This window comes from Egretta garzetta, unplaced genomic scaffold, assembly GCF_000687185.1.
Source record: "Egretta garzetta isolate BGI_Z169 unplaced genomic scaffold, ASM68718v1 scaffold108, whole genome shotgun sequence".
NCBI lineage: Eukaryota > Metazoa > Chordata > Aves > Pelecaniformes > Ardeidae > Egretta > Egretta garzetta.
The window spans coordinates 6,124,378-6,135,264 of NW_009260614.1; the positions used below are offsets into that span (position 1 = coordinate 6,124,378).

Sequence of the window (10,887 nt, forward strand, 5' to 3'; positions counted from 1 at the left end):
ACTCTCCATTGGCCATTGGGGTTCTTTCCTGCAAGGCCTGCAGGAGGGAACAGACAGAAAGCCTTACAAAGCATCCTTTGGCATCTGATCTGATCCTATGAATGTGTACAATAAGCACACTCAGAGAACTGCCTCTTTTCTCTTGCTCAAAGCATCTCTTTGGCCAGAATTGTGACGTTACTGTCTCCTTGAGGTAAAACTATTTTCACTGGAGCTATGACAACATCCACCAGCTTTTCTTAGCCTGCCATGTAAATAAGGCACTTTTGTAATATCCTGTGCAGAAGCTGAGCATGGGAAAAATACCCTTACATAATGCAATGAGCGTTGACCACGCACTTGCTCACACACCCAGCCTAACGTGCCGCTCCGGTCACCAGCTCTGGCTACCGATCTGTATTTGCACAGACCTCAGACTGCTATGCCTTTGGTTCCAGTCCTGGATTTAAGTAGGTAGAGCGGAAAGGGCAGAGCTGGCCTTCAAATGAGGTCTCAGGGAAGCACTGCTGATTTTTATGATTATATCCACCAGCACCATTATTATTGTTGGTATGTTCCCAAATGCCCCAGCACTCGGAATCCTGCTAATGAGAAACACCGTTTCATTTAACAAAAAGCTAATTCCCAGTCTTCATCTTAAAAATAGCATCAGAAGGGCCTTCATATGACTGTCTAGTCCACCCCCCAACCCCAAGGCACACGGCTAAACTACATTATTCCCAAGAGATGTTCGTCCAGCTGATCCTTAAACACCAAGACCATGGTTCAACAGTTTGCTCAGATGCTGTTCTGGCATTACACCATACTTAACCAAGTACCAAGGGGGGAAGAAAAAGCTTAAAAGCTGAGTTTCCACATGCACTTTCAAGTATTAAAACAGCAGAAAGCAAGGAAAAAGACATTTATGTTTTATACAAAACATTATTTTAAAGTCAGCTTTGTGATTTCTGGGATCCTGAGTGGTGTTTTTAGAAGACATGAGGTTGACAGTGTTACAAGTCCCTCCCTCAAATCCCCAGGCGCTCATCACAAACAAAACCCAGCTTCTCATTCAGACCCGCAGGATCCTCCATCTCCTCTTTATCTACCAGAAATTCCCTCTGCATCCAAGAGATGCACCTGCAACATTTCTTGAGATTACCCACAAGATTCAGGGGTTTTATTTCTCTTGTGTCAAACCAGAGCTGCTGAGAGGCACCTTGGGATGGAGACCCAAAGGTTGCAACACTTCTGGACATGCTTCCCAGAATAAAGCCGCTTTCAGCTCACACCCAAGACTGCCCTCTCCCCCAGGCCACTGTGGAGCCCTTGGGTCCCCAGCCTCTCCACCACTGCAGGAAGCAGTCGTGCAGCAGGGACCAGAGGAACAAAAAGAGACCCAGCCTGTGTGTTAAGAGAATAACCTGAATAATCAGTAACTCAAACACCATCTGCAGGATTTTAAATATGAACAAAATACCACTTCCCAGAAGGGGTCCTAGAAACAGAAGATGGAGCACAGAAGAGGAAAAAGGTGTCCCTAAAGACACAGCTAATAAACATTTTGACAAAATTCGGCCTTTTTACCAGAACTCTGCTGCTTGCTTTTTACCAGAAACATTCCCAGAGATTTATTTTCCTTTTGCTTGCTAATTGTCCAGATCTTTCCTCTGCTTCTATGTGATTTTAAGGACAGACTCAAATTCAGATATTTCTCCTCCCTTGCACCTCTGAGATCTGTCACGTTTGGCAGAAAGCAGCACAGCACTGAGCAAAGCTGTGTCCTATGAGGCCCTGGATCCGAAGGAGACGCTGGCCCTGGGGAGCTGCTTCTGCACTGACCACACTTAGCCCAGACCATGCAGCTCTACACTCCCCTGCAACCCATTGTGCCTCTTGCTGGCTGCCTCATGGAGAGTTAAGGATTATTAAAATGAGTAATTATTCCCCCTTTTGCACCCCCAGCCTCCAATGACAGAGATATCAATTACAAACATAACCTTTTAATTTTCTTTTATTAAATGGTGGTAAATGGCTTATTCTACTGAGCTCTCCTGCAGCCTTTTATATTTAAACATTGCACTACAAGGCATAAACGGACCACGCATATTCACCTCTTCCAAATTAACAGAGGATGACTTGCACGTGTAGAATGAGATCACCATTAACATTAACACAGCCTGGATTCACCAGGGCTTTTCAGTTCTTTGCTGTATTTACCTTTATGTGATTAAGTACCTAATTACAGTCAGTGCTAATAGCCAGGGGATGAAATTCAGAGCCTTTATAAGCTAGGGGAGGAGTTCTGCTCAGGTCATCCACCTAAACAAGGTCTGAGCTTGACTTTACACCTCATTTCCACAAAGACTGATTTGCTAACAGGGAGACAGATGGGCTGCTCGCTGTCAGAAGACACCCAGTATTAGTCTTTACGCAGCGCCTGTTTGGCTATAGAAACATGCAAGGCACAGCTTTCATGATGGTACTAACATTGGATGACCAGAAATGTTACTCCTGGGGATCATTTTTAGGCAGGGTAAGGCCTGGCACTCGAGACCAAACACCATCACCTTTCCTGGAATAAGGTGGTAACCACTTTCTCTAAAAGCAAGAACATAACTGTCTCTACATGCTCAGGAGCAAAGTTCAGCGTTCAAGGGGCTAATAACCTCAACAGACCATGCATAGACAAAATCCAGAGGAAGTAGAGGGTCAATAGATGTTCTGTAGTGCCTGAAATAGGTACAGAAAACACCATACACCAGGTCTACACACTCCTCTACCCCAGGTTACCACGTTACGATACGATTTCGAGTGCACAGTCAGTGTCAGCACAGAGAAGACATCTGCTCTCGGCAAAACACCCATCTCTCCAGGTACCACCACACCAGGGTCCCACAGTTTGGCACTGGCTGAGTCAAAACAGCAAATGCGCCGACGGTTTTTGGCACGGAAATGCTCCCACTGAAAGCTGCAAGCGCGAGTTGTCGTTTTCAAGGCAACGCCATTTCATATTTAACAGGCAAATCTACTCTGAAAAGGAGCATTGAAAACTGGCACTTTCATCCCTCCTGGACATGCTCCTTGGGCATATTTAGTATCGTATTCACAGGTTTGGATGATAAGAAGCAAACCTGTATTCTGCTGCCACAGGAGACAATGTCTGATCAACTTCTGTCCCCTCCTTTCCCCGAGACAAGGCATCACAATCATTTTTTAAGCTAAAGACCACCTGAGCTTTTGTAATAAAACCACATTTTAAAAAATCACATTAAAAACCACATGCTATCTCACACCATTCTTCCCCCTTGACTTGAAGAAAAAAAGTAAGTAACAGTTAGCATTGAGCTTGATCTGCATGCTCCCCCCTGCTACTTGCTCATCTATACCTATGGGAAAAAGATGAAAACCCAACCCTCAAATAAACCCCCTCATTTTGAGAGCCTCAGGACCAGCAGCAATGAGAAAAACAGTTACTAAGGTTTGACTACCCCATTCTCCCCCCAGATTTGCCCTCTTTACCTTTCTGAAAAGTCTTTGGGCCTAAAACCCTAAAAGCCAGTAACATTTCAGACTCTCCCTAAAAGCTAACAAAGGAAAGCAAGTGCCACAGAAAGGTAAAGTGCTTGCTCATGTAACCCTAGGGACAGAGAGGGATCCTTACCTGCCAGGGCCTGGTTCACCTTGCTGGGTCTGGGCATCTTGACTGGCAGGTTTGGGGCACTGAGGAAAAAAAAGAAAAAGGGAGAGGTTCAACAACACAGATCAATCACTAACACAACAGAGACTATCCAGTAGTACAGCTCCCTCCTGAGTGCCAGGGCCCTGGATACATAAACAGGGATTAATTGTTCAGATGAGCCCCACCTGGGACCCCCCCACGCACCCTTTGCCCACTGGTCCAGCAGCTACATTTAAGGAGCCCGGTCCTTGCCAGAGCTATCTAGTGGGTTTACTTATCTCCAAGATAGACCTATGTTGTAGGTAGCTATCTCCAGCCCCAACTCTTCCCAGCTGGATGCTGGGACTGACTCATTCCTTCTTCTTGCTGGGTCCTATTGGTGGTCCCTGCTCTCACCCCCCCTGCTCTCATCCTGTGGTGCATCCTTACTCTTCCACCATGGAGCTTCCCATGAGCAGCCAACCTGCTCTATGACAGACTGCTGCACCAGCAGGTCTGGGGCATGAGCACTGAGCCAGAACTGCCAGGATGCAGTAAAGTTCATCTTAAACCTTCCAGGCAACTTGGTCTCCAGAGAAACACCGCTCACTGGAGCGTGAACCCCTGTGCTGTATAAGAAGTTGTAGCAGCACAGATCAAAGGAAGCAAGCATTATCACACCCCACTGCTTTCCAGATGGGGAAACTGAGGCAGGAAAAGGCCAAGAAAAGCACTTGAGCATATATAGCTACAGCACTGGGTTGAACAGAATCAAGCCTTGACTCTCCCTGCACATCCAAGGGGTTAGTGCAAGATGGAGGAACAAGGGAGGAAAGATTGAAGGAGACTTAAGAGTTTGGCACCCACCTTCCTTTGGAAATCAAGAGGATTTGGACACCAAACCTCTCCTTCAGGTTCCTAACCTACTTCTTTTGGCAGTGTTTCCCAGCACTGGCAGCTGCACCTCAAGCTAGTTTGGGATATGCGGGCAGCTAAGGTCAGGCAATTAGCTGACGGCAGGAGTTAGGAATGAAAGGGTGAGCAGCAGCATGAAAGCCAATGAGGGGGTCACTAGAGGAGAAAGCAAGCTGGATCCACGTGAGTGGAGCGGGAAGGTTTGAAATCCAACATGCTGGCACAGAGAAGCCACCCACAGACGTTGTCTCAGGTGGCACACATGCCTGGGATGGGTGCAGGCTCATGAGCATCAGCTGCAGTTAAAACATGGTGCATTCAGACACCCATCTCCAAGGACTCCCCAAAATCACATCAGACTTGGCCAGCTTCTTAGGAATTCACAGAGCAGACTAAGGTGGTCAAGTGCCCAAATGCCATCCACGATCTAGGGGGAACCTAATTCTCTCCAGCTGGGATGCAAGAGCTGCCACCATGCCCAAAACAGTGTCACAGAGGCCCCTCCTTTCAGCCTGGTGAAAATCTGTGTCCACACTTCCATTACAATGACCAGAGCTGAAAGGATCTGAGAGCAACACACACACCTATCTTCTTACCCTGACTACAGGGACACATCCCCACCTCCCTCTTCTCCTACCTGCTGCAATTTGAAATAGGTTCCCGCATGCGTGCTGAGCTCCTTGAAGAAACCCCTGGGCAGGACCCAGGGCACGGTGCTGTGCCGGCAGCCTGGCCAAGTGAGACCAGCTCTTCCAGGCCCTTAAAAAGCTCTCCAGACCATAGAGGATTCCCTTCCGTGTCTCTGAAAGACTGTATTTTCCCCTCTGCTGCCCCAAATTTTGCAATGTCTTGCAAATGATGCAATGGATTGTTCTCACTACAGCCCAATTCAAATCCACCGAATACAGTGGAAATGCTCTCCTCAGTTTCAAAGGGCTTTGAATCAGAGCTGTGACTCCTCTGTATGACTTTTTTCATTTGTGATTCAGCCTCTTCATCACTGCTCTTTCTCAGGTATTTTCCTTCTCTATCTCATCTTTTTGCTTCATTTCTGCTCCTACCTATGATCCTCTTCAGGTGACGGCTAGTAGCAGGCCTGCTCCCTCTCCAGCTGCAGACAAGGAGGGTATTTGCGGACCAGATAACAAAAAGGAACTTGAGAGACCTGCCCCCAAAAATGAGAGAGGCACCAGACCTTCTCTCCGATTGAGAAGCCGAGAAGACGAGAGGGTGCCAGGGCATCCTCTCCACCACAGTCTGTGACACTGCACGTGATTGAAACTGAAGAGCTTGTGCATCATCATGACACCAGCAAGTGTAGCAGCTACCTTGGGTGCTTTCACTTCCCCGTGGAAGGTAAAAACCCAGCAGAGCACAAAGCTGAACCTTCAGCTCTGCCAGGAAAGCAGATGGGCAGCAGGGGACCCTTACACCTGAGGTTGAAGACAGCAAACCCAGGGCTCTTCTGGGAAGGGGACCACCGGTAACAACACTTTGAGAAGACTGGCAGAGAAATTCCTCAGTCTTCATTCCCGCATTGCAAGGCTCAAGCCCAAGTCACCCAGGAGCTAGAGCTTCTATGGAGAAGAGGCCTTGAGATTTGCAGAGGGAAATGGATACACAACTTGTGCATTTTGCAAGCAATCAAGTTTTGGAAGCTGCGAGTGCACTGCAGATAAATTACTATCCACCAGCCAGGAAACAGTTGCTGATCAGCTGCACTCCTGGTGTAAAGGCAAAGTGCACCAGCTCTGACTGCTGGGGGCTTTAAACCAACTGACGTGATGACGGAGGAACCAAATACTTCTTATTTCTCATGGGCTAAACACACACATGTGCAGACAGCAGCATCTCAGCTAACAACATTGTAGGATGTGCTGACCCATCCACTCGACACCGTGTGAGCATACTGGACGGGCTGCCACACATTGTGATTTCTTTTACATCTGCAGAAAGCCCAGACATAAGGCTGATGAAATCAAGGGAAATCCACGCTGCTTCGAGCTACCTCTGCCCCAACACTGCCTGGGTAGATTTGCAGCCACGGTGCATGGGAGGAAGTGCTGCCACGCCGAAAAAGGCACAGAAATGTTATTCAGAGCCTGCCCTGGGTCTGAAGTGAGTTTTTTTTGGAGGAAGAAGGGGAAGAAGTAACAAGGAAGGATATTGCTATTGTAGTATAACAGGGGCTGTGCCTTGACTCGGAGAGCAGGCTTGCCAGCAGCACTAACAAACATATTTAGTCCATCGGCTCAGACTCAAGCTACTCCAGCATCACCATACCAGCACTGGCTTCTTGGGACAGAGACAGAGCCAGACTGGCGTGAGGTCCTGGAATTTTGTCCTGCCATTTGCTGCAGCTCCTGCTGCTCTGTACACCAGAAGCGACTGAGTGCAGCAGGAGTCACCAGGTTGCAAAGAAAGGGATGCAAAATAAAATGCTGTCCTCTAAGATTTAGCAAGGAGATCCCAATAAGACTTGCCATCAGCAGTTCCCATAAGCAGAGAGTGGCAATCCACTGTAGGAGGCAGACGGATATTTCAGCATGACAAAACCTCCCACTCCTCTAGAATTTCAAGATACTGCAACACCAGTGAGACAGCAAAGCACAAGACCACAGAGGAAGCGTGGCGTCCGTGGCTGCTGCCATTTCAAACACCAGGTTTGAGCTGAACATCACCAAAGCCACATGTACATAGTATCCTAATGGAACAGAAGTGGGGAAGCCTGTGGCAACTCCCCCTCCCTGCCTGATACAGCCCTTTCTTCCTTCCTCAATCCCTGCACACCAGCCATCAGGCCACATATTCCTGTATCACGGCATCTTTGTAGCCCTCTGGACAACAGCCAACACTGCTCCTCCCAGATCAGGGCTGCATCCAGCCCTGCCTCACGTTAACACCAAGTGCTACCACAACACCCAAAGGTCTAACCCCCTTCCCAGCATACGATGGCACTCACGACCATACAGCAGCTTCTCCCCTACCTTTCTTCTCAAGATCATGCCAAAGCCCAGACCAAATCCCTGTAAAGGAATACCTTTTGGTGGGCTGCAGGCAGCCATGTAGATTCATGGTTTTGCTCCTGGCACCAAGCAGAGAAGATTCCCCTGCTCCTGCCTGGCAGCAGAACCATGGCAACTAACAGGGCTGAGGGACAAGTCACAATGGGCCAGGCAGGACCGGCATGGAGCAGAACCCCCACCACCACCCAAGGAGCCCATGGGTGTGCCTGCAGACAAAAACACTGAAAAATGCAATGGAGAAGAGAAAAAAGGAAAGGCCCTGCCCAGGTTCTGATCCCTTGGTTACACCTCCTGATCCTACAAAGCACTGACCGTGGGTCATTCCCTATGGGAAATGTGGGGGCAGAGCACCAGAGCCTGCCTAGGAATGCAATGCTATGATTATCCTTCCCCAGTTCCCAAGGCCCCCATTCCTCACACTTCTAAACAAAATCCTCTCTGCCTGAGCTGCCTGACTTACTTGCCTACACCGGCACCCAAAGCCACATAAGCTCAGAGGGGCTAGCGGAGCTACAGCAGGGATTAGCCTGGCTGGGGCACTAATTAATAAATCCCCCAGAAGATTACTTCCTGCAGCCCTACTTGCTCATGTTACAAGCAGGGCACTCCTCACCGTGTTTCAGGAGCACCCTTCTCTGTAATTAGCCATTGCAGCATGGGGAGCAGGGCAGCTCTTGCCCTAGGGACGGACACTTTCCTGCACAGGATGGGAAGGATCGGACCAGGAGGTGGCTAGGAGCCTGGGGAGCTGCACGCAGTAAGGCGCTGACCCCTGCTTCACAGATCCGGTTAATGGCGCTGATATAAGGACACAACCCTTGTGGTGGCACGCTCCATCTGCAGATTTTGGTGCCATCTGTGAGGGAGGCTGGATTCACTGTGTTTAACACACAGGAGGAAAGTAATGCACCAAGAAGCAAAATAACTTGCCCACATGTATTTAATACATTAGCAGCAGAGCCAAGGATATTAACATCTATTTAAGCCTTGGCAATCCTCTCTGGGTTTTCCAGTAACTTTGACCCTCTTGAGAGCATGGGGAAATTAAACCTGTGTTTTGAAGTGCCTGAGTTCCACCCTCTCTCACACCAGCATCCGCCCTCCAGTCCCGCAGCAAGCAGGAAATGTATTTAATCACCACCAATGCCACAAAAGCTCAGGCATGCCTGGGCTACTAACAGCCCGCTCTGGGGGCTATTCCTGCCTGCATATTAGAAATAACTGTCGCAGCCACACAGGGAGTTAGGCAGCTTTCCAGGACAAACTACACCTCTTTCTCAGCCCTCCAGGAGAGATGATTTCTTCAGTGCTGCAATTTTTAGCTGTTTCCTAAAGAAACTGGGTGTACACAACTGTCTTTCAGAGTCTTTCAGTCTCTCCCTAATAGGTTTTGAGCCTTTCTGCCAGTTGCAGCTCAGCTCCAAGAGGCAGGAGCTGGGTCATCCCTGCAAGCTTTGTGAAGATAAGCAGTTTTGTAAAAGCAAGTAATCGGCCAGGGCTGCTTTGGAGCCAAAGACTGCGGGGTGAACACAACCTTTATTAGACACCAGAGGATCCACCGTGGCCTGCTGCTCCCTTCCTTTTGGCCTCTGAGCACAGACCAGCACAGGAATTGTACATCACAACTAAGAATGAGGAATGCTGCATGCAGACAGAAACCCTTGGCAGGGTAATTAGTGGAGGATAATTAGCACTTCATCTTCACCGACACAAAGGCCGCACTATTTGGTGATGGAGGAGGGCAGCAACTGCAAGGGAGGGGGAACCACCACACGGAGCGGGGAAGACAGGGAACCTAGGGAATGAAATAAGCCAGGAATGTTCTGGACTTAGGAATTAAATGAAACATTGTTAGAGTTTTCTACTCGGGTTTCCCCTAATTCACAGAAATGAGAGTATTTTCTGCTGGAACATGGGTTTCACAAGCCTGAGACTGTAACCCCAGCCCAGAGCAATTACACCCACCCAGCAGCATTCCCAACTCAAACTCAGCACAGGGGTGACAGGGGAAAAGCCATCTCGGGCTGTGAGCTGGTGCTGAAAAGGTCCCTTTCACATACAGCACTATACTAGAAGACAGAGATTGCCCCCCTGCGTGCATTTGTCTGTCTGGCAGGGAAGAAGGAGAGCGCCCCTGGCAAAACTAATCCCAAAGGACCGAAGATCCAGACATCGTCAGTCATCCATGAAGAGCCACCAACGCACATCTTTGTTGTGCCCTCCTCCAGGGTCCGTTTGGGTGAGCCCCAGCTGCTGCCTCCCTCTGGGCTCAGCACACGGCCACGGGCTGGATCTGCGATCCACGCATGCTCCTGTTGGGGGTATGGAAAACAGAGGCTTCCACAGATGCGTCTAGTGGAAAACACTGGTGTTAATGAACAGAAAGGGAGTTGTAGAGATAAAAGACAGCTCCTAACGTCCTGCCTGCAAAATCAACTCCCAGACAAGCCCTGTAGCCAGTCAAGTGCCCAGCAGCCTCCCCACGTCTGGGTCAGGCTTGGGTCCTGCCAAGGGTTCATGTCACACTCACCACGGCAAGCACAGGCAGCACACCCGTGCTCAGGGCACACTTGCACCCCAGCTGGGACAGACAGACGGCAGCCAGGAGAGCGGGTACCAAGGCTCACAGCTGGGGGTGCAGGATTTGCACAGAAGGTGCCCGTCACACAAGTCTGCCAGCACTCGCATGCTCTCTTCCAAGCGTCCAAAGAGCTGCCGCTTTCCCCGCATGGCACGTTCTGCTGTCCCCAGCCAAGATTTAACTGTATGATGCCTTTGCATCCCCTGGAAAGGCTGGCTCAGCCAGGGATTATTGCCAAAGTACCAGCCACCCTCACCCCTTGTACACCACAAACAGCTGAGCTGCAAAACAGGTTGCAACATCGAGACCTCAACCAGCCATGGCATTGCTCATCCACGGCCAACGCCTCCACCAGTACCGCAGGAGCCCCAGTGCTGCGGGAGGGCTCTGTCCTCTGCTGCTGTCCCTGGGCTGACCGTCTTGAAGGAGACCAGATGGTCGTGCCACAAAAGCCACCTTCAGCATTGCTCGAGAAGGGACCAAGCTGGAGCAGCTGAGCGGGGAGCGTGTGGGCATACGCCAGCCCCGGAGGGCTGTTGCATTAATCCAGCACAAGCTCTGCCAGCACTTGCCTGTCAGAGGGTTTAACCAGCCTCTGAGAGCTGCTCCCTGCCCTGGCAGCTCCCAGGAGGGAAGGGCTGGAGCCTCAGCAGGCTGCCCCGGCAATGTCCTCCCCAGCCACCCTGGATGGGCAACCAACGATCTCCTCCTGGCTGGCCCCCTCC

The 10,887-nt window shown here is 49.8% G+C and overlaps 1 protein-coding gene across 6 annotated transcripts in view; it reads right to left on the reverse strand.

Annotated features, from left to right (window-relative positions):
- DTX2 (deltex E3 ubiquitin ligase 2) overlaps positions 1-10,887 on the reverse strand; it is a 34,836-nt gene that overhangs the window by 14,552 nt on the left and 9,397 nt on the right. For all 6 annotated transcript variants that reach the window (XM_035900587.1, XM_035900584.1, XM_009645121.2 and 3 more), the window contains one exon: positions 3,644-3,702. In XM_035900587.1, the coding sequence (XP_035756480.1) occupies positions 3,644-3,702 (59 nt within the window). The remainder of the gene's footprint in view (positions 1-3,643; positions 3,703-10,887) is intronic.